Genomic DNA, 26,819 nt, shown 5'->3' with positions numbered 1-26,819 from the left:
AGTACAACGAATTACTGCTTGAGATAAATGAACAGAAATACGATCTTAATCTTTCAAACACTTAAGCCTGTTTTAACCCAAAAAGTTAAAAGCAAGAACCCCATTTTATATAAGTAGCTTCATGTAAGTTAACAAAAGTAGCTGGTGCTTTTGGTCACAAAATGCTCTAGCAGAACTTGTATAAACACAATCGAACACGTTGATGCAGCATCTGCCCTACAATTTTATGGTCACAGGGGCTGTTCTTTTCTGCTGAACTTTCAGCAATGACGTGTGGAACAGCTTCAGTTTCCAGCAGCGGAAGCAGAACCGCAGATCAATGCCCCAGGCCACTTTCAAAGGTTGTTTAAGAAAAACACTAGTAAACTAACCAAGCTCTGTCAAACAGAGTACAAAATCTTTATTAGCCAATAAGTTAAAGTGTTCTCATAAATAGATGTTCTAGTCTTTTGTACACTGTATTGAGCACCAAGCTAGGCTTCGTTTATTCCTCAGACTCTGATCCTTCTTCATCCTGGCTGATTTGGAAGTAGCGTAGTTCGTACGTCTCCTTGTCAGAGGCCACCACACGAAGCCAGTCACGAAGATTGTTCTTCTTGAGATACTTCTTCGTGAGGTATTTTAGGTACCTGAAAAACAGCACTACACATTACAACTTTGTCAGTGTCACTTAACGATTCTTACTATCTGCCTTCCATCCACAACACGGTTCTGGCAGCATCATAAGCAATTTTAGATGCTGATTTTTTAAGGGATAACTTTATTTAGTACACAAATTTCTATCCAGAAATTATTGCATATATAACAGATAACATATCTACATTTCCTTTCTTGGTGTTATAAGAATATATATATTTTTAATAATAAAATTTACAAAATTTGTTATTTTGATACTATTTGGCTATACAGCACAATGTTAGTAACACAAAAGCACAGGAAAGTAAAGCCTGGTCTAACTCAATACATGTAAGTATAGCTTACTACCAAGCTAAAGAGGAGAAGAAAGAACTGTACCTCTATTCTAATCAGCATGTTGACCTGTTGCATTCCTAACACACCAAGCAACTTAAGGCTTCGTTTCACTTAAGGGATTCCTCTGCCATATACGCATTTTGCGTACACAGATTTTAATACATACATTAAGATAATAAAATAACTGCTCATAAGGTAAATGCAGTTAGGCTTTCTAAAAGCATATCTTAGCTTAATATACTTCTGAGAACATACATCAAGCACCTAACCATTACTATGTCTGTATTAGAAGGATCTGCAATTTAAACAGATAGTGGTTTTAATTGCTAATATTGACAAAGTCTGTCTGCATCATGTTTATAATTAACATTTACAGCTGCTGGTAAGACTAATACTTTCTCTGTAAAAGCCTGCAATGCTGAACAAAATCCACTACTGCAAACCCAACAGAAGGAAACTTATGCTGACCTTTTAGAAAACTGCTTCTCGGACGTCACCGTGATCTTGTTCTTGAGGCGTTCAATGTGAACAGTGTTCCCCAAGTTGCCAGTTTTCCCGTTGACCTTAACCTTCTCCTTTAGGAACTGCTCCTGTTTCAACACCAGAGCAGAAACAGAACACTAGGGAAGGGTACCCTAGGTGTGCACTAGGGAAGGGACCCTAGCCATACAGTACGCATTAAAAAACAGTTTACTGTGAACTGACAGTAATTATTTGCAGTGAAGTAAGATATTGCAACATGCGATTAGGAAAGTCTCCCGTGTCAACAAGTGATTCAACTTTTAATGGTTCTATTCACAGATAGTTACAGAGCAGCTTGCTCATAAACAACATTTAAACCCCCAAAAGCTTTTAAAAAGCGACCCAAAAGCCACAGAGCAGGAACGGACGTTGCCAGCTGGGAACGTAACGTGCCCGGTTGGCAGGCGCTGCCGTTCGGCGCCCAAGGCCCGGGCAAAATCGCCACTTACAAAGTTCCCTGAGTCAAAGATGCCATCTTCGACGGGATGGGTCAGGTCCAGGCAGAACTTCCAGGTGGCCTTTTTAGATTTTCTGTCCTTTTGCTAATTTAAAAAAAAAAAAAAAAGTAAAATCAGGGTGTCTGTCAGCGCTCCGTGTCCCCGCCCCGCTCAGGCCCAACCGCGCCCCGCCCCGCCCGGCGGCTCCGGGCCGGCCGCAGCCCCCGGGCCTGGCCGCAGGCCCCGGGCCCAGCCGCAGCCCCCGGCCCGTCGCAGCCCGCCCCCCGCCCCGCGCCCACGGCCCGGGTCCCCCGCGGCGGCCCCGACGCGCTCCCCGCGCCGGCCGCGCACACGCACCGGCGCCATCTCCGCCCCGCCGCTGCTGCGGAAAAGAAGGCCAGCCCCACGCGGCGCGCTTTTATACCGCGCCGTGACGTCACCGCGCGCACGCGCACGCAGGGCGGGGCGGGGCCTGGCCTGCGCGCGGCGGGGCGGCAGCGGCGCCAGGCGGCGGGAAGCGGCGCCCTGTGTTCCCGGGCGGCCTCGCTTTCCACAGCGCCGCGAGCGCCTTTTCCACCTCCTTCTGCCTTTAAAGGAGGTTTCAGATGGAAAGTAACCAAAAAATAATAATTAACAAAACACAGTGAGAGAGTGGACCTGCTGTCGAGCTGTTTTCCCCTTTACTGTAACCACAGGCAACCTTCCTCCAGCACCACCCACCCACCCCGAAAGATCCATCCCCTTGAGCCATCCCCACAACCTTGAACACCATTCAACCTTTCATAAACAGAGATTTTATTATTACTTCTTAAGTGGGAAACAGACACGTACCTTCCAAATTATCGTTTTTAATGGAGTTAAAAACACAACTTTAAAATACACGAACATCCAACCCCTGCCCGTTGGCAGACCGGCGCCTCCCGCTGCCCTCCCGGGCTTGTTCTGGCGACGCTCACTCGTGTCACCGGCGCGAGGCCTCCCCGGAGGCGCCGAGTTACGGCTACGTTGGCAACACGACAGAAGATGATGGAGAACAGGGGTATCCCCAGTACAGCAACACACGGCAAACGTGGGGATTGCCCCGGCGTCTCATCCACAAGCAGTTACTCTCCGACGGCAAAGACTTCAGGACGAGAGCAGCGGAGAGGCTCGAGAGGCTCCCGTGCACCGGCCGAGGGTTTCACGGCACCCAACACCTTCATTGAGGCTCCCAGCCTGCCATCAAGATACTCCAAACATCCCCAACAAGGTGTTTTTTCCCCCCTCTCCTTAAGTTTAATTCTACTGTAACAAACTACATTCTAAGTTACTCAACCCAAAACAAAGGAAAAATCAGCTTTATTGGCTTTTGAATTCTCTAAGACTGACCTGCAGTAACCATAAGTTTGAACTGTCAAGTTGACTTCTTTAGACTATGTAAAATAACCTGTGTTGTTAAACTGCACCTTTTGGGGTACATTATGGATTAGAAAAACCTGCAAGAGGCTTGAAAGCAGTTACATTAAATAATGAAATTCAGCCAACTTCTTTTTTTAAGAAAAAAAGAAAAAAAAAAACACAGCCCTGAGAAACATGGCTCAACTAGCAAGAGCCTAGTTGAAAAACCACCATTATAAGCAAAAATTAGGATCTATTGAAATCATGAAATATTATTTGCCAACATTTGAGGCAGGAAACACTGCAGTCTTCCCAATTCTGTAGAGTAATAACAAACTCATTGAATTGGAGTCATAAAGAAAAAAAAGCATTATTAGGAGCGGAAATACTTTTCTTCATCTCCTAGTTTTCACAGCCTTTATATTAAGCAATTGCATCAGCTACTAGAAGTTTGTAGTTTTCAGTTTTGACACAGCTTAAAGTGTTAAAATAGTGCTACAAAACATGTAGATGGATAAGATTTTTTTAATGTAAAGCTCTGAGCGCAGAATTTCGCTTAATGTTTTTTAGGGATCTTAAATATGCACTCATATGGACTATTGATCACAAACAAAATCTTGTTGCAAATGATTCTGACAGCAAACTGAAACATGCTACTTTGAAAGAAATGGCTGAAATATTTCCTCTAATTTAGAAGCAACTTCTTACTGAAACTTGAAGATTATGCTTAAGACTCATGCTAAACCACAGGTTTACACATTACCTGTGGGAAACTTCATGCATGATGAGCCAACGCTCTGCACTTCCACAGCATTTGAAGTGCTTCACAAAAGGCAAGTATATAATTAGCACAAACCTCTACTGAAGTACTGAACCATCTAAATCTTGCAGAACTGAAGGTAGGAATAGGAGGATATCTTTAAGTCCCAAGAAGGGCTACTGCAATAAGCTGGAGGTCACAAAACCTGTATCTTTAGATTGCTGTAGTATGTGAAAATACCAGGCAGACCAGGACCTAATGCAGAAACTAGAAAACAAAACAAACAAAAAAAACCCAACCAACCAAAAAGAAAATACCAGCCCTTGTCCCAAAGAACTTAGTCCAAGTAAATGCTTAAGGTTGTGGGCCCGTGGCATCTAATCCCTGGCTTGCAACACATGTTCTAAAGGAGAGTCACCTAAGAGTGGATGAAAGCACTCTTGTAAGGATAAATACAAATCTTACCATTTTCAGGCATTTTAGAAGTATTCTGAATACAGTGATAGCATCTAGAACTTTTGTTAAGTTTGATGCAGTGGCCTAAGACTTCCCACTGGACATCATTAACACCATTAGTAATGGTTTTGGTATCTCTAAAGCAAACGAGGCCTCTTTCAGCTACCAGTATGATGGAGAGGCCAAACAAAGCATATACTGCAGATTAGACTACTAGGCACACCCTTCAAGCTATTCTGAATGCATTTCAACCTCTTGCATCTATGGCTTTTTTAAAAGCAGTTTTGTCACTCCAGTCAAGACGCTATTTATAGAGCTCACCTACAACCCTTATGGTGCTGGGCAAGAGCATGCAGCACTGTCCTGCACCTGCCGGGTTTCACGGGGAACTGTGCTTTCTTACCGGGGTAGATTTATTGCTGTCTTTACCTTCATTGTGCTCCTCTCCCTGTCACAAGAAGGCTATGGAAAATGCATGGTTTTTGCCACCTATATTAGACCTCCAAGATTTGCTAAGCCCTAACATGGCAGGTACAAGGACACATCAGGAGAGCTGCCGTGAGCCCTTTGGGAATTAAAGAGTACATAGTATTAAGCTCCAAACATTTTAAGTAGTTAACAGCAACATGAAGTCTGACTCTCATTGCCAACAGAGCACGAATTGTGCCCAGGGCGGCATCTCAACTGTTTACAAGTTGTCCTCAATTAGCCAATAGCTACTGAAGCTTAAGGCAAGTTTATGAAACAATTCAGTTTATGAACTGTGAAGAGAGGTTTAAGCCACGGGCAAAAGAGTTACTCCCTTATTAAGAGACACTAACTATTAGAATTCAAGTGGAGCAACACAAACAGGAGTAGAGTAGTTATCCTTCTGTGACTAGTTTTGTAAAGCTTCGTTTGCCTGCTAAGCTGCTAACAAGTTAGAGGCATGCATATGTGTTTTAACGACTCAAGGAACTCCTATGGATAGGAGCCAGCTTTCTAAACTATGAAGCATTTACTTCTGTAATTTAACTATGGTTGTTCTGTATTGCCCGTCAAGTCTTTATTTTGACAATACTATAGATTTACTTTCAAAAACAATCACATGCATTTAGTTTAGGCTCAATGCTACAATATGCCCCACTTCTTGAAAAACCTTGTGCTACAGAAATATAGTTTCAACCTGAAGATTAAAACCTAGAGCTGGAAGCACTGCAACAGATTCCCATGGAGTTTGTCACCCTTTTTAGTTTCAGATAAATACAATAGAGGAAAGCAATTGAACTGCGTTTTTCTGTTTTTATTTTTCAAGTCTGACAAAGGCCTCGAGTGAAAGTCTATAGCTTTAACATCCATCTCACCTTTGTATCCCCTTAACCTACCTATATTGTATCTACCAATATTCCAATGCCCACCTAAACCAAAGGTAGGCTTTGACACCATTTTAACATTACAATAAGCCAAAAATTGGCAAAGAAGAGTACAGAGGTAATACAGTTAAGTTGCACATGGCCACAGGGGCTTTGTCAAGCCAGCTGGCGTTTTTGATCACTTGAGTTTCTTGGTCTAAAACTAGTGATTGGCACCTACAGTTCTGCAAGAGTCCCAATCCACAAAATACTTAAGCTTTAAAAAAAAAAAAAGAAAAGAAAAAAAAAGCTACTTTTATTGTCAGTTCTATGTAAATATGTCAAGAAAAATACTATTTGTGCTCTAGGTCACTTTATAATCCTAGATACCTACTAGCTTATCTAAAAGCCCCTGAATACTGTATTTTGTCTGTTCATACAGACAAACACTGTTTTGCTCAAGCAAATAAAAATATATCCACTAATAACACCTGATTGGTTTCTCAGATCCATAGCTGAAACCCACAGGAATGTTAAAATAGTTACAATTAAGGAATTAAAATCTCAGTGATTTTGAAAACTGCCAGTTAGCCTGCAACACTAATCCAGAATCCAGCACTGCTTTTTAACAATTCAAAAAAGAAATGAGGTTGCTTGTGAAGGCCAGAGCTTTGGTGACAATCAGAATCAAATTTAAAGATCTGTGATTTGTCCAGACCTGAGCAGTTGCCCGAGTCTGGCGATCCTCTTTATTTGCAAGGCTTTATGGCTACAGCACATTCTTCATTCATTGCACTTATGACAGATATCTGGAAGAAAAGACAGACAGGTGAGCTCCAACATGTGCCAGAGGAGACACTCAGAGAAGTTAGACACATTTGAGTTTAGTATTTATCCCATTTCCCATCTGAGAAGAAGGGAAGGCTGAAGCAGGTGGTTCAATTGCCACATGACTTGAATATTTGCCCTTCACACTAGTTTGCTCTTCTGCCATCCTCCCTTTGCTTTATTGCTTTAGCTGGCAGCCTGAGGTTCATACAACAGCGGAAAGCAAACACGCTCCTACAACGAAGCCATGCCAGCAACTGGTACTGTACACAGTCTGCTACAGATTACAATCTACACACCTACTCGCAGACAAGTTTGCTAGTACAGTGAATTACCTTTATAGTCAGATCAAAAAACGTTTTAATCAAGAGTCAGCCCTAAAGTTTTTGACAATTACTACAGCTCTGCACTCTGTCCCCATTAAGCAAGCGTGGAGCTTCAATCCACACCGCACCGATCCACGCTGGGTGCACAGCACCATTAAGATGGATCTAGCATTAAGATGCACCTATGCAGCCTCACTGTCAGCTGAGCCACGCTGCACTGCTAGACAGATCATCTGCATCTCAAAGAGCTAACTCCCATACCTCTAAACCTCTATTCCTAAAGAGATATAAATGGTAACTATCAGAATAAGACAGTTCTCAGTAGAATCAGGTGGAACTAACTGTAACTCTTCTCATCTGCTACACTTACCTGCACATCTTCACTGGCATTGAATTTTCCTTCTATTTCTTTGCCAAGATCACCTTCTGGTAACTTCAGATCCTCACGAACTTCACCACTTTCTGTCAGCAGGGAGAGATAGCCATCCTGGATACCAATGAGCTATAAAGAGAAGGTCATTTTTAGGAAGCTTAACATTAGCAGTCATTAGTACACAGTAGCTAAGAAAAGCACAATAAACTGTTACATTATTTAAGTACTGTATTTGTAGCAGTTAAGAATGTAAACCAGTTTTAACAACAATTTTAGAGTGTCAGGAGTCACAGGCAACTATGGCAAAAGACAATCTGCTATTCAAGAATCACTGAATCCCATTAATTACTTCAGATCAACTGCAGCCAGATTCTGCACCAGAAGCAGGATTCAAGTTAGAAGTGGCATCAGATGCTGCGTAAGACTGCCTTGTTGATTCACATACCCTAAGGGTGAAATTTAAATGACAATATATGCTTAGATTCACATTTATTTGAAGAGAGATCTTGACTATTCTTCAGCTAATAGAAAGTCAGAGTAGAGGCAACAAATGCTCTGAACACAATCTCTTGTGCCATTCACTTGTCACTTCTAAAGGCTACCTCTATAATGAGAGGTTTGCAATACAGGAGCTCTCTATCTGGGAGCTCCCACTGATTTAACAATTCAGTAAATACCCCTTTACACACAGATAGCACCACTGAACTAGTAGCAAGTTCACCGAATCATCAATTTCCCATTTTCTGACAACAGCAATTTATTAGTTGACAAGCAGATGCTGGAGGAAGAGAGTTTACTTGTGGTATTAAAAATTTAAAGCTCTTTAATATGAGGAAGATCACACTAACTCACTTGATAATCATTCCTCTTGATATTTGGAACATCCATGTTATGAGTTGAAGGACAAATATCTTCGTATTTTTTACCAGTGAAGATGTCGATACCAACCAAGTGGACCTACAAGAAAAGAGAAAAATGAGTTATTGCTGGTCCTGGAAGAACAAGATATCACTACTCTTAGTCTCATTAGTTTCACGCAGTTATATTAGAGGTTACACGTAGCCTACAAGATTCTACCTGAACCCTTTGCTTGAGATATGAAAACAGTTGAAGCCTAAAGAGAAGGCCTTTCAGAAACACGCTTGCACAGCATATTATAGAAACATTACATGAAAATGTAGATTAGCCTTTTTCCATAGCCAGTTTCACTATTAAAAAAGAATTAAAGCTCAGCATAAAAATGTGGCTATTAAAAGAACTTTTACTTAAAATTCTAGCTCTCCTGGGAAATTCAACGACGTCAGTGACAATGTGAGGTTAAAGTGAAAAGAAGCTGCACAGAGATTAAAGGAACCGGCCTTTATGCTAGGAGCAGCCATCCACTGCAGCGAGCACGTGGGTTTCCAGTTTATAGCCTACTCTTACTGCATCCCCTCATTCTCACAATTGTTTCAGTATTTAAGGAATCTGAGTCAGACACACCATAATATAAAACACCCAAAACTGAACTGAGGGAGGAAGGGATAATTTTTTTCATTTAAGTAACATATGCATACAGCATTCAAACCCCACAGGCCCAGTCTGCATGCTTTTCGCAGCTGGGGAAACCTAAGAATCCATTTAGCCCACGCTTGTAACAGATCTCCCTGCTCTTGAACTTTAATATAGCCACCACAAAGTCTTGCTGAGTAAGTTCAGGGGAAAGGCTAGCCGGCATCCAAGCTCCGGACAGCTGCGCAAGCCAACTGCTCGCGCAGGACTGCGGCCCAGCCAGCAGACCAAGAAGGGCCCTGGCGGGATGCACGAGGGGGAAGGCAGCCCACCCTGGTGCCAAGGAAATGCAAGAAGGCGGCAAGTGAAACAGGGCCAGAACAGGCCCACGGAGATATGATTATCTACCATGCTCCTTGGGGTTATGTAACAGATCGGGGGCATTTCTGGCGAGCGCTGGAGACCAGCGTGACAGCGCGGGGCTGATATCGCAGGCAGGCTCGGGAGGGCCTGGGGAGGGAGAGCACAACCGCACCCACAGCCTGGCGCTTCCACCAGCCCCTCCTTCCAGAACTTACTCCGGCCCTGCTCTAAAGCCACGCTTGGCCACCACCAAAAACGCGGCACAAAGCAAAGCCGAGCCCGTTCCCTTCTCCTTCACGTTATTACAAACGCTGGCGCTACCCTAGCCCGCGGGCAGGCCCCGGGGCTGCCGCGGCCGCCCGGCGCACCTTGGCGTGGCCGTGCTTGCCCGTCTTGGAGGTGGACATCTCGACGATCTTGCAGGGGCGCCCTTTGAGCACCACGAAGCCGTTCTTGCGCAGCGCCGAGCACTGCATGGGGTAGGTGAAGGAGGCGCCCGCGTCGCCCGTGGTGAAGTCCAGCTCGTCGGCCATGGCTGCGGCGGGGGGAGCTGCCGGCAAGAAGCAGAAAGAAGCGTCCGGAGAGGGCAAGGCCAGGGCGGGGAGGGGGGGCGGACACGCCACCACGGGGACAGCGCCATGGCGGCGGCGCCACGTGCCGCCCCCCTCACCGCAGCGGCCGCCGCCGCCCCGACGCGACCCGACCCGAACCCCCGCCCGCCCGTTGGCCGCGCAGGGCCCGTTGGCCGCGCGCGGGCCTCACCTGGCGCGCGCGGGCCTCACCTGGCGCGCGCGGCGGCGGCCGGGGCGGCGGCGGGGCGGGGCGGCGGCGCTGCGCACACGCGCGCGACCACTGCGGCGGCGGCGGCGGCGGGAAGGGGCGGGGGGCAGCGCCCCGCCCCGCGCTTCCGCCGCGCGCGCGCGCTCATTGGCTGCCACCGGCCGCGGGGGCGTGGCCAGAGCGCCCCGCCTCCTCCCCGGCCTCCCTTCCCTCCCCCCGGCCCCGCGCTGGTCACGTGGTGCGCGGCGCGCACGTGCGCGGCCGGCGGGGCAAGCGCTTCCCGCGCTGCCCGTCCCTACGGGGCGCGGCAGGGCTCAATCCCGCGGCGCCGCCGCCATCGCTACCGAGGCACGGCGCCCCCTGTGGGCGGGGCGGCGCCCGCTGTGGCCGCTAGGCGGCGCCGCGGTGCCTGCCCGCCGCGCGGCCCCCTGCGGCGCGCGCCCCGCCGCCATCTTCCCCGCCGCCCCCTCGCGCCCTCCCGCCGCCGTGGGGCGCCCAAGATGGCGCGCAGCCCCGCTGCCGCCCGTCGCCCCGTTCCCGCTCGTCCCGCTGCCACCAAAGGGCCGCGGCTGGACGAGGGGACGCGGGCAGCGTGTGCCCAGCATCGCCGCGTGTGTGCGCTGTGCCCACGGCGCCAGTGCGGTGTGGCGGGGCTCTTAGCACAGCCTCGCGGTTTCAGTAACGCCACGGGGCGCGGGCAGCGCGGCTCCTGCGCAGGCCCTCGTGGGCAGCCGTCCCGTGCAGCCCCCAGTGCAGCCAGGGGTTTGCTGGCCCTCTCCCGTGGGGCTGCGAGGGCAGCAGCGCTGGCCTCTCGAAACGGTCCATTGGCTGCTCTTACAGTGTAGTAATGTCATTCACCTTCGTGTGCGACACTTCACGTCATTACGTGGATCCCACTGGGATTTCTGTTGTGTGCACCCAGTGGGGTTTTGCGTTGACTTTTGCTTAGGCAGAGCCTCCTTTGATCACGTCCAGATGGAGACTCCCCAGTAGCTGCTCCGTGTCTGTGACACGTTCCTATCCGAGGAGTTGCCCCGTGTGTCCCGCTGTCCCTGCCCGGACGCGGAGCCCGGCTCATTCTGCTAAGTGCTGTCACCAATGCGCCGTGTATTTGCTTACCTGCGCATGCACAAGTACCTGAACGTGCTCAGGGCACTGTGTACTCTGGTAAAATGCTTTGTGAGATAGTTACCAGCTGCTCTGACCCCAAACTAGAGTGGACTAATGAGCAGTAATTATATTTTCTTTTCTCGAGTGTTGGATTATAGATTTGGTTGGTTTTTGCAATTAGCAGGCTCCTTTTGGATGGCTTGAGAGTGCTGTGCAAAATCAAATCTTCCTGCTCAAGTGGAACTGTAGATATATTTTTTTTGAGACACAAATATTCCAAGGCAGCCTTTATCAGAGATTCAATAAAAACTTGTAAATCAGCTTCATTGGTCATAGCTTGCAGGCATCATTCCTTTGTGTGAATCAACATTTATTTTCCAAAATGTGTTTCATAATAGTACTAATGTGATTATGCCACTTTTCTACAGAACAACAGCATGATTTTAAAGGAGATTTGTAAATACCACGGCCTTTCCCATTTAAAGATATTTAATTTCTTTCTGTTCACATGTGCTTTGAATGTTACACAGCTGGATCACAAAATTCTTTTTATCTTTTTAGGAGATTCAGTGTGCTACCAGACTTTGGCTCTCCTCTGTTAATGCTTTATATAAATTGGATTACGGAAATGATCAGGGGTTGGAAAGGGACTTTTGGAAGGTTTAAAGCAAGCTGTAGCCATAGCACCGTTATGTTCTCAAGAAATTTTTTATGCCCTAAAGCACCTTGTTGAAGTCTAGACTTAGCAGTATGAATCTGAACCAGCTTAGGGTAAATACACAGCGTGTCTTCAGCAAACTGCTGGCAACGTGGACCCCAACATGAGCCTCATGATGCGGCCTCTGGGTACTTGCCTGGTGCTTTGTATCCGTTGACTCCACCAAGGACATTCAGCCACAGAAAATGCCCCCCCACCTCAAAGAGTTGGCCCCCAAATATCTATCTATATATATAGATATATGAGGGAGCATATGTACTTGAGTATAACTTAGATTAGCTTAATCCTCATCTGCTCTTTGCCTTAGGAGATGGGGGTTACCTCTCCTCAAGGAAATGAAAAACAAGCTGAAGCGAGGCAGAAAGATCTGTGATAAATTGGTGTGGAAACTGTTAATGGAGCCAAATGTCCCGAGTTTATTGGATTAAGGAAGTCAAACTAATTTTAAAATTATGCTTAGAGAGGGAGAAAGTGGATATTGTTAGGCATTTGCCTGACACGACGGAAAAGTCCTAATGGCAATCATCTCGGCACATTAGGAAAACACCGCCAAGGCTCATGCTGACAAGATGCTTTCTCAGAGATTATTAATTATATTGCACTATTAGCTAACCACACTATGGCAACATATTTTGCATGTGAACTGAAGTGCAGTGACCATTCTTGGTCTTTTGAATCTTCTTAATGATTAGCAGCTTAGTAGAACTATAACACCGAGAGATAAAAAATAATGTTTGAACAAGCTGTATCTCCAGCACAAGCTTTAGCTGGAGCTTGCATGGAGCCAGGGCAGGATAAGTGCAGTGTTCCTGATTGTCAACCTGTTGTGACAAGAGGAGAGTAAACAGGCCCGCAGGTTTAACCTCTCCTGCAGCCATCCCCACACCAGGTACTGTGCCCTTGCCATAGGTGTTGCTTTACAGTAACTGAATCCAGCTTTTTATTTCCACACATTTAGTAACGCATAGGAGAACTCTGACTGGTTAGGTGAGAGTGTTGCTGAATGGTTGACCCTTGCTGCTGAGCTAATAATCCTGAATCTAACCCATCTTGGCAGTGTCACTGACTGATACCCCTTAGGCTTTGGGATGAAGCTCATGGGAAATTTAGCGAGAACATCCTTTCTCCTGTGACACAAACTGAGTCCAAGTGTGGAGGAGAATTCACTTACAGTAGGGTTTGGTGGGGTGTTCTTAGGGCCAGGGCATGGGAGGAGAGTGGGCAGCAGGAGCACAGGGATGTGGGCACGGTGCCAGGTCATGGCTTTGAGCTTAAAGCATTGAACTGTGCCAGCATCTGGGCACGCAGGTGTGTGTTCAGAGGGTGCATTGCCCCACGCAGGAGGGTCTCCAGGAGGGCGGCAGGGACGGCTGGGGTTGGAGGTAGGTTCATCCTCGAGCTGTTCGGCCCCGGGGCTGCTGACGGCAGCCCTGGGGTCTCTCCTCTGGACAGGGCATTTCAAAGGGATTTAGCCGAGCTTGTACAGCAAATACCACCTCTGCAGGAAACGTGTCTTGCCAGGGAGATACCCCCTGTCTGGAGCTGGGCGTTGTGAGATGTTCAGGGAGAAAAACCAGCAGCACAAGCCAACACACGACACAGATGTTGTTCATTGTCATTTTTATGTAACAGACACAGATGACATTGCTGAAAGCAAGAACTCATCTCTCTCTCTTTTTCCCCCTTTTTTTACATTCAGAAAATCCATTATAACATTCAACAGTCTGCAGTAGACATCTCAGAGAGCTTCTGAATCTGCCATCTCAGCCAGAAACCTGTAGGCTGCAGACAGGCTTGAAGAGTTTGTCCTGGAGCCTGTGAGGCCCAGAGCTGCTCTCTCCTGTAAGCTCCAGCCCGTGGCCTTGGTTTTTATGCTCTCTGCATGTACAGTTTCAGCCTCAAGTTCCCTGTCCTGTGTAATTCATGACAGCTATCGGCCTGGTTTTTCTCCAATAGGTTGGCTGTCGTTTCAGGAAAGCCTTTGGTGCCGTCTCCTTGCTTCAGTGCACACAGTGCATCAAGTGCATCCTCCCTGACCCATCTGTTGTGATGCTTTTTGTGGTGCTCGATCCCCTGTTACACTATTGTTACTGCTTCACCTAGTCAGGAGCTCCCAGGGACTGTGCAATGTTCATCACTCAATAAATAATGGGTTTCTGTCCTGAGAAAGTTGCTAGAAAATATCCTGGTATCAGAACAAAAACAAAACAAAAAAAGCAAGCTTAAAAGCTCCTGCAAATAGTAGCCTTTTACAACTGTTCCAACATATCACCCCAAAAGGAGGAAAAATCCTGGCAGTCTGATTTTTCTCCCATGCAGGTATCTCGTAAAGAAAAGAGCACAAATATAGAGAAACAAAGCAGCCTCCTCCTTGCAATCTCTCTTTGCTGAAGTACACCCCAGCCTGCAAAACCATAAATGGTGCAAAGAGGGGTTCAGCGCAGTAGAGCATCTTGCAGTTAATGGGGCTGTACTGGTTAACCCTTTGGGTTATTATTAATTGTTAGGGAACAGGGGAGGCCCATTAGACTAAGCAGTATACAAAGAGGAGAGACTCTTCTTGAAAGAGCTGGCAGCCTATGCAGGGAAGGCAGAGAAAGAGGGTGAGGTTTTGCTCAGTCTATCATACCTAGCACTTGATGTGATCAGTGTTTTGTGCTGGTAACGCAGCTGAAGTAACACTTGGTTTCTAAGGCATCAGGATGCTCAGCAGAAGGAAGAAGCAGGTCCGAAAAGAAAAAGGTGAAAATGTAAGAATACAGAATCACCCAGTCCCTCCTTCCTTCGTTTCCTCTGTTTTTTGACCTTGTTCAATTTATATGCCTGGCCAGCTAAAAAGATCATGATCCTGTTTCAGTGGGGCTTGAAGATCTACATGTAACATATTCCTTCCATTCTTCCCCGTGTCTCTTTCTGGAGCCCAGCTATATGGACTACTTGAGCGTAAAATGCCAGCTTAGCACCTGCAGCTCCAAGGTCCAAATGTTACAGCCGCAGCAGTCAGGAGGTCGGACTGGTTTATCTTCCTGGTTTGTCAGCTGCAAGGTTTTTGTGAAACGATACTTTTGCCCAAGGTTCTTCCCGTTGTGTAAGGAAGTCCACACTTCATCCCTCTCATCCGTGGCGATTTCTAGGCCTCCTCGCTGCCTCTCAGGTCCTCCAGCTCAGTCATGGCTTTGGCACCTCTGGTGGCTGAGTGCTTCTTGCGGCGGAATGCGGCCGCGATCTCTTCAAATGACTTTCCTTTCGTTTCTGGTACTTTAAAGTACGCAAATAGAAAGAAGGCTAAAAGCAGAGCTGCAAAGATCACAAACACATACGGTCCACACAGGTCCTGCAACGAGAAAAGGGAGAACAGAGGAAACACCATGAGCACTGCAGGGATTACTTATCATTTGTGCCACAGATGGTTAAGATTTTCAGAGGGATTTAGATTTCTGATAATTACATGCAACTCCAGCACTGTGATCACACAAATCATTTATTTGTAAGGTTTTAGAAGGCTTTTTTACTGCAATGTATTGGAAACACATTCCAACGATGAAGTTGCAGGTCCAGTTGCAGAAGCCGGCGATGGTGATGGCGGCGGGGCGCGGGCCTTGGCTGAACAGCTCGGCCACGATGAACCAGGGGATGGGCCCGGGCCCCACTTCGAAGAAGATGACGAAGAGGAAGATTGCGACCATGCTAACGTAGCTCATCCAGGCAAACTGGCTCTGCAAGAGAGTGAATTCGGTGTCACCGTCCCAACGTGACTCTCATTAATTAGCCCTGATTAATTGCATTTTTTTTTTCTTACACAGACAAGCAAGGAAAAGAACGTGTGTGTAAATAAAACTCCCAGCAGATGAACAGCAGCGGGTTAGATATTGCTGTTTGCTGTGCTGGAGTAGTCTAGGTGAGCACCGTTAATATGAACTGCATTGCCCTGGCTGCCAGCAGCAAGAACTGGAGCCTGCGGGGGCCGTAGGCAGGAGCAGGGTGCGAGCACTGGCTCTGTGCAGCCTCTCTGGAGGAGCTCCACGAGCAGACGCCTGGGTAGAACACATCTGGGTAGTTTGGGAGTGCTCCTCTGAGCAGTCCGGGTGTCTGACCCGGGTGGATGTGCATCGTCTCGGTGATTTTGCAGTTCAGCAAAGCTGATGGAGCTCTGCAGAGCTCGTTTTGCTGTGCCCCTAGAAGCAGCAGAGCACGGTGCTAGTGTCGCTGCTGGCAGAGGGACAGGGCAGGTCACAGCTCTATCAGCCCAGTTGCATCTTCAAACCCTCGCTTTGCTTGTGGAGTCACCAGAGAGGCTAAAACCTGTTGCCATCAATAACCAGGGTTGAGGATGGCACCCACTGCTTATTTCCCATCATGACAGGAGTTTGAACTGAGTTTGGAACTGTCTGTAATAGGGACTGGCAGCATCTCCTCTACCTGTCCTCACACACTGCCTGTGTCTTTCACAGCCCTTCCTCTCCCTTGGGGGCTTGAAGGAACAATTTGTCCTTTCTTTTCTATGACAAGACACCAATGTAACATCCATGCATCAAGCAAGGGAGACCCAAGTTGAAGGTTTAGGGCACACACAGAGTGTGGAAGTATGTCCAGAGTTCACTTAGCAGATGTGGGATCATCCCTTGGGAATAGGATAGAGCTACATGTAGGCGAGAGTTGAGTTTGTTGGAGAGCTCAGGGAGGAGGTGAGCAGTTTTTCTAGGAGTGCTTAAGTGAGCGCGTGGGTATCATGGGGCTGGAGAGGACAACCTCCTCAGGCACTGCTATAACCAGAGATGGCTCTAGTCATGGCCATTTTGAACTGTACTTTCTAAGGACAGATGTTTTCCAAACTTCTTTGAGATGAAAATGCAGAACAATCAGTTTAAGTAGTAGTTTGTCTTTTCTTATTTGCAAACCGTTAAGAAAATAAAGAAATCCTTACCAGGAGTGCAAGTCCAACTGTCATGGCCACAGCGCTTACCAGCATACCCATCAAACCAGCCATGAACAGGGAGCGTCTCCCTGCCTTCTCCACGAGGAAGAGCTGTAGAAATACATGCAGCAATTCAGTCTCTGGCATTCCTGCTCGTAGGAAGTTAATTCAGGTCTCTTAGCAGCCAACAGTCTACCACTATTAGCAGTGGGCAGGTACCACTACCAGGCAGCATTGCAGTGTGCTAGCTCACATGGTAGAAATTTATGTGCTGGTTTCCAAAAGTCACAACTGAAACTCAGCACGTGTCTATCAGGGAGGCATATTAAGCAGCTGCCTTGCTAAGGGCAGGGCAAAACCATGTAGGCACAGAGCTCACGCATTTCCAAACTCCAAGGATTTCCCACTCTTCCTTTCTTTAAGGAAGAATAAAGTCGCAGGGTTGCACTAGTTTGGAAACAGCCTTCAAAGTGTGGCATGATAGAAGTCACATCACGTATCTTTGCACAATCCCTGTGCGAAGGCAGGGAAAGTTCTGTAGCTACAGCCTGGTCCTGGCAGGTGGAAAAAGGACTTTTTCCTCCTGTGGCTTCCAGACATTTTGTTTTTTTCCTTCCCTGGTAACCACAAGACTTAACTTGCTCCCTCTCAGCCTCTTTTGGGGGACACCAGGCATCTAAGTCTGAACCAGTGAGGTGACTGGTAGCTGTGGGTAGCTCCAGGGGGCAATGCACCTTGCTCTGAGACACCGTGCATTAGCCTCTGAAGCTGCCTGCTCCTTGCCTTCCCCTCTAAAGGACACACCTGTGGCCGTAAATTCAGTCTCACTTTCCTAAAATTTTGGCAGATGATATCAACTTCCAGGAGCCTGTTCTCTGGAGGCAGTTCATCCTGCTGACTGTTCAGAAGCAGAGGATAAGCCTCCACAATCCCTTCTCCCCTCGCCAAGGGCCTCCTGTCTATCTGTGGTTCTGCTGTTGTGCCTTTTAATCGGGCTCTGTCATTTATTGATGGGCCGTGAATACTTTTTAAGTGCTCACAGCCAAAAGAAGCAAACGCCCTGCAGGCTGTAAGTACAGCACACTTGTGGATGATAATGAATTGCAGGAGAAGAGACAAGCTAGGAACAGATCTCCTTCCACCACACATTCCATCTTGTTTTTATGGGCCCTGGGTCTACTTTCTCCAAAGCAGTTACACCCCAAGAGCTCCTGTCTTTTTGGCATTTTATGGTGGACTAAGACCTCTTACAGCTGTGTATTTCTACCTTACATTTAGTAGTGGTGGGTAAAAGGCCTTTTTCTTCCCAAGGCTCTCTGTAAAAATGAGGGAAGTGGCTTGGCTTGGTGTTTTTTGCTCTTCTGATAATAACGGCCACTTTACAAAATAATTGCCTGCTGATTGGAACTGTGTTAATAGTCTCTGGAAAGTGACAAATGATGAGAAAGGCTGTGAAAATGGAAGCCAGCCTTTTATTGCCACAGATATGATGAGGATGGGTGCTACATTAATTCATTATTGTGGAATAGCCTCTGGATGTTACTCAGGCAGGTATTTTGTAAAAACAGAAGAGAATTTAGAAGACAATGGGTAAAAGAGAAGTTGTGGGCCTCTGGCTTTCCCTGTCACAATGCAAAGCATCTACCTGTTTCCCAGATAAAATAGGATCAGTAGAATATCAGCCTCCAAGATATCTTTTATTTTTGTGGAAATGCCAATCTACCTGAGCTTCCCTCAACATGACAATGCATTTCTAATTCATGGAGTATTTAGCCGTGTTGTTTGACAGTAGCGGCTTGTATTTTGAGGCTTAATTATGAAATGGGACGTGTCTAAGGAAAGATTTTTCCTGAGAGTAAGGTGTGCAAGGTTGGCCCTGCAGAATTGCAAATCCCAGTCCCAGCACCAGGATAAAATCTTGTTTTTCGCAAGCTAGGCCAAAAATATTTACTTACAGAGATAACAGTGAAGACTGTGTTCACCACTCCAACGCCAATGGTTGCATAAACTGGTTGATCAACTCCAGCTCTCTCAAAAATGTTTGTAGAGTAGTAAAAGATCTATCAAAATACATTAGGATTAGATAACAAAGCTGGTGGGACTTTTTGTCCTCTTGAGGGAAGAGTTGCAATTGCTTGGCTGAGATTTGAAGTAATTTAATTATGATTAGTTTTTCAACTTTTTAGTGGTTTGTTATAGTAATTAAAGCTGAAGCTTTCAAAGAAACCTAAGGGAGTTTAAAATCCCATTGAAATTCCCCTCCTGAACTATGGCATTTTCATATTTAAAAAAATATTTTCTTCCGTGTAGTTGTTCTGTGTATAATCTTGAAAGCCAGTCACTAGCACAGTAATATTGGAGACAAATACCTTAATATGTCTGAATTTTAAATGAATTTTATAATATCCTTGATGCATTGGAATGACTCTTTTTTTCTCAAAGAATATGGTAATTTGTGTCTTATGGAATTTAAGGATGAGTAATAAATGGCTCCGTAACCCAGCTGGACTTACCGCATTGATTCCTGAGAACTGCTGGGATATCTGGACCATCAGTGCCACTATGACCGCCTGCCTGTACTTCCCAGAGGTGAAAAGCTGCCTTATGGAGACTTTCTTTTCACTAGCAGCTTCTTGTTTTTCCTTTTCCATCTCAGCAATCTCTTCCATCAGATCACAGTTTCCTCTAAGCCTTATCAGATCTCAAGAAAAAGAAGATCACTGCTTTATTTTCAAGGGGAAAGATGCAAACAAGGAATACTGTAGCAAGAGCAATCATTCTAACCAAAGCTCATGAATGGACATGATGAATGTGTCCCAAACTGCAGCTCTGAGGAATCCAGCAGCACATCTACTGCTCAGCGATGGCCCAGGGAAGCTCCTGAATGTGTCTGCTGGCAAGGTGCAGCTGTATTTAGTTGTTCATGAGCTCCAAGATACCAGGTTCCAGCCTCATGTTTCAATAATGCTTGTTAGTCCCATATAAACATGTCCTGGTCCAAAGCTAATTTATACTTTTTCAGCTCAGAGCACAGCTGTGCAATGCTCTGCCCCTCAGCATGTGGGTACACCCTGTTTTCATCAATGCTGGCTTTTCATCTCACTTTTCAGCTGTTTCCTACCATCAACTGCTATTACTCCGTGCAGAGACAGCTGGAATGAGCTAAGCTGTGCCATGCTGGGAGGTGCATAAGCTATTGCACTTATAAACTGTCCTGGGTTTCCAGGGTAATTGTGGATATCACTGAGGAGGGAGGACAGCTGTCTCCCAAAAGATGTCATTTTATACCAGGCATCAAATACCATTTTATACCAGAATCAAAGCACACCCCAGAAGCAGGCCCGTGTCACCCAGACAGTGGGTAAGAAGTCAAAAATTACAAATCTCTTGTTGTGAGATGGAACAACTGTACCCACTTACCCAACCTAATAGTATAAAAACAATTACAGACAAAACCTGAAATTGTGTCTTACTTTTTTTAGCTTCCTCCACTTTTCCCAGTTTGATGTAGAGGTATCTGGGGCTCTCAGGACAGAGCAGGAGCAGGAAGAACTGCAGGAGAGCAGTCGCACCAGACAGAGCAAGGAGCAGGGGCCACATCTTATCGTTGCCCATCAGAAAGTCTAGTCCAAGAACCTGGAATAATTCAATCATGTTTGAATGCAGCTGATATACTTTACAGTTTAGAACAAGAAACTGATCAACTATTGTGATATTTTTAAGTGACAACCTGGAAAAAACCCAGAAGCAACTAGTTCTCCTCATTGCCCACAGTATGCTTTCTTTAGTATGATACACATTTTTAATGAGGAAATGAGCACATGACATAAAATGTCATGAGCAAGGCACAGGCCTGTCTGTGTTGTTCCATCTGCACTGCTGTGTGTTTGCAGATACCAGGCCACTAGTGAAAGTCTGACTGTAAAATAGTAAAAGAGAGCCAGGCACACTGCCCTAAGGAGTTCCACAAAAGTCTGCAGCTCAGACTGAAATTCATGCTGCTTGGGATACCTGATGCACTAACAGAGTGAAGCCTGGGGCTGCAGCACAGCACCTGGAGTTGACTTTCAGTAAATATGTTAACTCCAGCTTTAAGTGTGCATTTATGGTATTGAAACCTCAATATGAAGGATCTCATGCTCAGGATCCTGTCTGGCTCTGAGGAGATGCACAAAAATAATTACGGGGGATGGGAGAAATTGTCTGAACAGGTATTTTTGATTTCAGGAGAGGAAGTGCTCTTCCTCTGAATGAAGTAAGGAGATCAATCCCATCAGAACAAATTGCTTGAAACTCTCCTTCAGGTTTGTGGTGAAATCTTGAGAGATTTCTCAAGGATTTTCTCAGATCCTCCCTGGGGGCTGCGTGGCGCTGCGCGTGCTGCCCCTTACCTGGCTGAAGAGGATGCCCGTGACGATGGCGAGCTGGTGCAGCGTGCCCAGCGCTCCTCGCAGCGCCGTGGGGGACACCTCGCTCACATACATGGGCACCAGGCCGGAGGACAGTCCTGCACAGAGCACACACGGGCGTCACGTCTTCAGCTGGCAGCTCAGCAATCAACAGAAACAGCTTCCCAAACTGGAAAGGAGGATGAAACCTTGTGCTGTTTGCTGTGTCTTGCCAGTCCCTCATGTCACCTTTTCCCTGGCCAGGAGAGGGGAATGAAATGCCTGGCACTTTTCAAGAAGTGTTCAGATATGCCCCAATTCAGAACCGCAGTTCAGTAGATCTTTACATTTGAACACCTACATAGCAGATCATTCCTGCTCTGTGCTAAGAGAGGTTATTTTAGACCAAAGAGCTTTCAAAATCTTGTCTTGAACCTTTGAAAGGGAATATTATATCTGCCCACCAGTGACAATGATAATAACTTGCTTTTCAAAAGATAGCTCTAAAGTGACTCCATCTTATCAACCTCCCCTCTTCTCTTTCCACTATCTATCTACAGCACTACCGTAGATAATACACTTGTCTAGGGAGCGTTTTAAACAGCACGAATAGCAACCTATTGTTATAACAACAATGACAGCCAAGAAGAAACATCGAAGGTGCTGCTCAGCAAGGCAGGACTAGGATCTAGCATAAGTAAAATAGACTGACTGCATGGCAGAGCTGACCTAAATACTTCTGAAAAAGATTCTGAAGTGAAGAGGGCAGGTGTGAAAAAAGGAAAGAGGGAGATTCCCACATGGAGCTGGTGAGCTGGGACCGCAGCACGTGTCCCCGCGTCCCTGTGGGGTCTGTGTCATGCTGGGGCAGCCCGGCCGGTTGGGGCCTGCTGTGACTTACCACAGTAGAGGCCTGTGATGGCTCTGCCGGCGATGATGAGGATGTGAGAGGGTCCGAGTTTGGCCAGCCCCATGAGGAGGTTCCCGGCGATGGAGAGGATGTTGACAACCAGCATAGCCTTAACCCTGCAATTCAGCAACAGCAGAGCTGCACTGGGATTGTCAACCTGGCCTGGAAACCGCACGGTTGGCAGCTGGGGATGGGGTTGGCCCTGCTTAACACCTTGCACCTCACGAGGGGGACGCTGCATTTCTCAACAGCGCTGAGGCAAAGAGCAGGATTGGAGCAGAAAAGCTAGCAAGGATCGGAGCACAGGGCAGCCAGGCTGCCACGAGAGGAAAAACCCTAGCCCCTTGCTTTGCCATTTAGTTGTGACCCCTCTCGGGTTGAAAACTTCACTGGTGTAAAGTTGCAAACACAATCTGCTGCCAGCTGAACCCAACTGCAAGAGCACCTCAGGTCAGCTTGCACGTCCCCAGCCAGAGAAATGCACTGTCCTGCACACATTGGGGCAGAAAATCAGAGCAAATGTCAGGTGAGCTAATCAGCATTGCAGGGCAAAGAATAACGATCATAGGGGTGGAAAGATATATGGAAGGGGTGTAATCAGAGCAGCTAAAAGCATTTTATACATCCTTTGCAAATGCTATTCAAATATCCTCCTCTTCCCTTTGTCATAAAAAATCGGAACAAAATTAAAAAGTTAATAAAGGTTTTTTATGAATTTCTTGTCAGAAGTGCTTAAAGTTACAATAAAGAATCTGATTTATAATTTAGGATTTTAATAAACCAGACTCTTGTAATATTTGGAACAACATTTTGGAGGTTTGATTTTTTTTTCCATTAAATTGCGAAAAATAATACAAAAGGTCTTCCTATGAGGAGAAAACAGTTCTGGGGCAGGGGGAAATCAAACAAAAAGGCTGTGACTGCAATAATTTGAAATTAATAGAAGCTAATTTACGTGCTGTCACTCGCACGCCTGGTGGGAGACTGGGGAGTTGGGGGAGGTCTAGCGCAGACTTATAGCAGTGGGCTCCCAGCTCCCAGAAAGTTGTGAAAACCGGGATTGCTGAGTGGAGGCTCTGCGAGCAGGAGCGGCGCCGCGTCGGGCTCTCACCTCCCCAGCCGGTCGCCGATCCAGCCCACGGTGAAGGAGGAGATCATGCCGCCGACGGCGAACACGGACACCGAGAGGGACCAGTACATGGTGAGGACGGGGTGGGGGACGGCATCCCGCAGCGTCACCTCGGGCTCGGCCGCGTTCTCCAAGCCGTCCGGTGCCAGCAGGCTCGCGAGGGTCGTGTCGCGGTGGTCCGCGGAGGCGTTGAGCGCGTGGCTCGCCTCAGGGGCCACCCCCAGCACCCGCCCGTAGTGGGCCTCTATCACCTGAGAGAGAGAAACAGGCGCTGAGCCCCTCTGGGCACTGATTTTGCACTAAAAACAACACGGATCTGTTCAGAGCCCTGCTGCTTTCGCTGCAGGATGGCAGCGGGGGGGATGCAAATGGTTTTCTCACCACACCAGCTTATCCTGGTGGTGTCACACCATGGGAGATAACTCCCTGCAGGGGGACAGTGCCCTCCTGAATGGTTCTCCGAGTTAAAACCCGGACCCTCGGGTCTCCTCGTGCGTCTCCTCGGCCACTCTCCTCGTGCCGACGTGGGGTTTTGCAGGGCTGACCTGCTCCACTTACCTTCTGGGGAGCGTTGATGACGCCCAGGCCATAGCCGTACTGAAAGAAGCCCAGCACGGCGGTGGAGACGGAGAGCATCAGCGTTGCTGTGAGGTGCTGCAAGAGAAAGCAGGGACTGCCTCACCGTAGGGTCCTGCAGGCACCAAGTGCCCTGCTGCCCCCTCAAACCCAACACGTTTCCATGACAGGGACCTTGTGCCACCCTGTCCCTGCCCCACGAGAGCCCCCCAGGACTCTGCTCCCTGCACGGTGGTGGAGGAGGCACCCGGAGCCGCTGCTGCCCCTAAACCCCAGGTGCCCAGGGCGCTGGATGCACAGCTGGGTATTTCTGAGCGGGGCTTGGGGACACGGGGCCACCTCCTGAGGTTCCTGCGGAGCTGGAGGGCAGGATCAGCCCCCTGAGCACGTTAACATTGCCCTGAACGAAGCAGTCTGCAATCCACATGCTGCTCCGCACAAGCACACTCTCATCTGACGCCCTCGTCCTCTTAAAATATAGTTTTGATGAGCATTTATTCACATCTGCGCTCTAATAAGTAAATGTAAGTGTCTCTAGGTATATGCAATGTTCCATCCCCAGCCTTTCTACAGGTACAATCCTATTGAGGCAGAAAAACTAGTTAAAATGACCAAGAAGTTGAATTTCAGCAGTGCTGTCTGATTAATTATTTCCTTCCATCATAGCTAAAATGATCTTACAAGCTGTCAAAATTCCTAAAAAGAAATAGCCATCTCCCAACCCCTCTCCCCCAGCACTCAATAAAAAGATTGGTTAATGAGGGGGAAGATTTTTTCTTGTTGCTTTTGGCTTTCACAAACAACGAATACCAGTGCCCTGTGCTGACTTCCCTCAGAAATACTTGTATAATATAAAAACCGATATATAAATACTACTGAAACTTGCTTACCTTCTCTTCTTTCATTTTATTTTTCCTGTCCATCCTCTCAAACTTGTGCAGCCCTTTGTGGGAGCAGTTAGTCCTGGATTGAGGAGGGCTTTCCTGGAGCGTGGTTAGAGCTCAGACACAGAAGGAGGGACAACAGGAGGGACGAGAGAGCAGAATCGGCAAAACGGACTTGTGCTCCAGATGATGGGACTATATCAACTTTGAAGTTAATGAAAAACCAAACTGTCCATGACATGCCTATGGGTGAACCTGTGAGATTTAAATAATCCAGCTCAGAAGCTGCTTTTTGTCTGTCCCTCCGTCAAACAGTCTGCAAAACCAAGAACCGCTTCTCTGTTGCATGCCAGGGACTTGGGAATGCGTTAACAGTTTATTTCTAGAAGATGTTCCTCAACAACTTTCTTGGCTTCTATGTTCAATTTGTTTGCTAAATTACAAACCTTGTCACTGGATTTTAGCAGGAAAAGCTCTTCCAGCATATGTAGCAAAGAGGTTAGAAAAATGAGTGTTGTACTTAAATGGCGCCTGCTTTAAAATATGTTTTTGTGCGTGTGCAACATATACTCAAATACATACAAATACAGATGTATGCAGGTCTCTGCCTATATATACACACATACACGCACTCAAACCCTTCAAGAAGTAGATGTAATAATACATGCACATTTGTAGGCATCCTGAGATTTATGTGCATTCAGAGACAAAAGATAGTAAACTTACCCAGACCATTACAAGAAGGTACATTTTCACTAAAAGACCTACACTGCTCTGAATGCTTAGCAGTTTCAGCACCACCAGCTGAGCTCAGTGTTCTCAAATACAGTTAACCTTTGGCTTGACTTAGTCAGTAGTCATGCACTCAGCACGGTGTGAATCCGGTCTAAGCTAGTCTACAGTTCGTCCTTGTGGACTTTCTTGTCCCCAGGTCTCTGACACGATCAGCAGACATCAGCCAGCTCCCTGGGCCAGATCACAGCATCTATCAAAGTCTGAATCACCAAGAAGCTCATTAATGCCATTACCCTGCAGATAAACGCTGATGGGTGACATCAGGGTTTACACCCCAGCTGGTTACTGCTCGTCATTGGATGATGCTCGCAGTCAGTCAGACTTCACATGGGCACAAAATGTGCTGTCCAGAGAGGAAGAAGAGGGGAAAAAAAACGATTAGAGAAAAACCACTAATCTTTGCACTGGCTTCGGAGTAAAACTTTAACTTGAGGAGAAAAGTTCATTGCATTCATCTGTCAATTCATTCCAGCCACAGCACCTGCATTCCCCTGGAAAGCCTGTGGAATTGGAAAGGGGTGGGGAGGGGGAGGATGCTGGGGCTGAGCTCTTTGAAGTTTTCCCCATATTTGCCCTCGCAGCTGACATCTTTGACCATTTCTGTTGTATGCATTTGTTCTCTTTGTTTGTGGATACTGAGGTATTTGCAAGCTCCTTCTTTTTGCATTGCAGCTAGACCCTGTGAAAATACCTCCACACAGGTGGATTGTGAGGATAAGGGATTAGCTGGCTCCTCAAGTTTGGCTTGGAAAACAAATGAGGCGCCTAAACCAATACCCCAAATTGAAACCGTGCACACTGCGAAATTCCAGGTCAGGCCCAAATTCCCCTCCAGGCGAGGAGGGGGAATTCCTCCCCTGGAATTCCCAGCCTGTCTGTGGCTCCCAGGGAGTCTGAGATAAAGGAAAGCAGCCAGACTCTGAGCAGATTGCAGGTTGTGATGCTGGAGAAAGCCCGTCTAGATACTGGGGATGGAGAGTGAAGTGGCACTTCTGTTGCTTTTATCCTGCCCCATATGTTTTTTGTTTTCCTTGCTCAGCTCCCTTGCCCAAGGTGCGTGGTCTTCCACCCGAGCAGGGAGAGTTTGCCAGAAACCCAGAGGGTGCACACAGGGCCTGGTATGGAAACCACGATGGAGAGGGGAACCTGGAGGCAGCATCCTTAATGAAGGAAACGCTTCCAGCTGCCCCGCTTTAACGGGAAGGCCCATTGCCTTGCCGGCCATCACCTTCTGCGGCAATTCTGTCTGCTGCTGCTTTGGCTCCTGCTCGGAAAGCTTCCTTTGGAGCCATGGAGTAGACTGGGCACCTGGAGCAGAAAGCTCCAAGCTTGCAGCAGACCCAGTGGATTGGAAAGACTGGCTCTCAAATCTCTTCTT

General features: G+C 47.1%; 3 protein-coding genes across 3 annotated transcripts; all 3 read right to left on the bottom strand.

The window, feature by feature from the left end:
- Positions 1-376: 376 nt before the first annotated feature.
- RPL22L1 (ribosomal protein L22 like 1) lies at positions 377-2,039 on the bottom strand (the record flags this gene model as incomplete). The annotated part of the gene is given in 3 exon segments (XM_088523919.1): positions 377-629; positions 1,441-1,562; positions 1,944-2,039. Coding segments are annotated over 3 exon segments (363 nt in total), but the record flags the coding sequence as incomplete, so codon positions are not given.
- A 3,746-nt stretch (positions 2,040-5,785) lies between these two features.
- On the bottom strand, positions 5,786-9,784 carry EIF5A2 (eukaryotic translation initiation factor 5A2). Its single transcript, XM_088523918.1, has 4 exons — positions 9,605-9,784; positions 8,235-8,339; positions 7,380-7,511; positions 5,786-6,664 (listed from the first exon to the last, which is right to left on the bottom strand). Exons 1-4 carry the CDS (start codon positions 9,767-9,769, stop codon positions 6,605-6,607), a joined length of 462 nt encoding a protein of 153 aa, XP_088380044.1. The 5' UTR covers positions 9,770-9,784; the 3' UTR covers positions 5,786-6,604.
- A 4,927-nt stretch (positions 9,785-14,711) lies between these two features.
- SLC2A2 (solute carrier family 2 member 2) lies at positions 14,712-24,809 on the bottom strand. Its single transcript, XM_010216989.2, has 11 exons — positions 24,653-24,809; positions 23,745-23,840; positions 23,169-23,437; positions 22,049-22,173; positions 21,151-21,266; positions 20,233-20,395; positions 19,273-19,460; positions 18,715-18,819; positions 16,769-16,870; positions 15,357-15,560; positions 14,712-15,178 (listed from the first exon to the last, which is right to left on the bottom strand). Exons 1-11 carry the CDS (start codon positions 24,683-24,685, stop codon positions 14,975-14,977), a joined length of 1,605 nt encoding a protein of 534 aa, XP_010215291.2. The 5' UTR covers positions 24,686-24,809; the 3' UTR covers positions 14,712-14,974.
- Between the last annotated feature and the right edge of the window lie 2,010 nt (positions 24,810-26,819).

Source organism: Tinamus guttatus, unplaced genomic scaffold (genome assembly GCF_059628265.1).
Source record: "Tinamus guttatus ecotype Peru unplaced genomic scaffold, ASM5962826v1 Tinamus_guttatus_pri_ptg000198l, whole genome shotgun sequence".
In the NCBI taxonomy this organism is placed as follows: domain Eukaryota; kingdom Metazoa; phylum Chordata; class Aves; order Tinamiformes; family Tinamidae; genus Tinamus; species Tinamus guttatus.
This window is presented reverse-complemented; position numbering and strand designations above follow the sequence as displayed.

Excerpts from the sequence above, each read along its gene's own strand:
- EIF5A2 (XM_088523918.1), bottom strand. The coding sequence starts at position 9,769 with ATGGCCGACGAGCTGGACTTCACCACGGGCGACGCGGGCGCCTCCTTC. Across the intron at positions 7,512-8,234 it reads TCAAGAGGAATGATTATCAA|CTCATTGGTATCCAGGATGG; the intron begins GTGAGTTAGTGT and ends TTCTCTTTATAG. Across the intron at positions 6,665-7,379 it reads ATGCCAGTGAAGATGTGCAG|ATATCTGTCATAAGTGCAAT; the intron begins GTAAGTGTAGCA and ends CTTTTCTTCCAG.
- SLC2A2 (XM_010216989.2), bottom strand. The coding sequence starts at position 24,685 with ATGGACAGGAAAAATAAAATGAAAGAAGAGAAG. Across the intron at positions 18,820-19,272 it reads AGTTCTCAGGAATCAATGCG|ATCTTTTACTACTCTACAAA; the intron begins GTAAGTCCAGCT and ends GTATTTTGATAG. Across the intron at positions 15,179-15,356 it reads TGTGTTTCCAATACATTGCA|GACCTGTGTGGACCGTATGT; the intron begins GTAAAAAAGCCT and ends TTCTCGTTGCAG.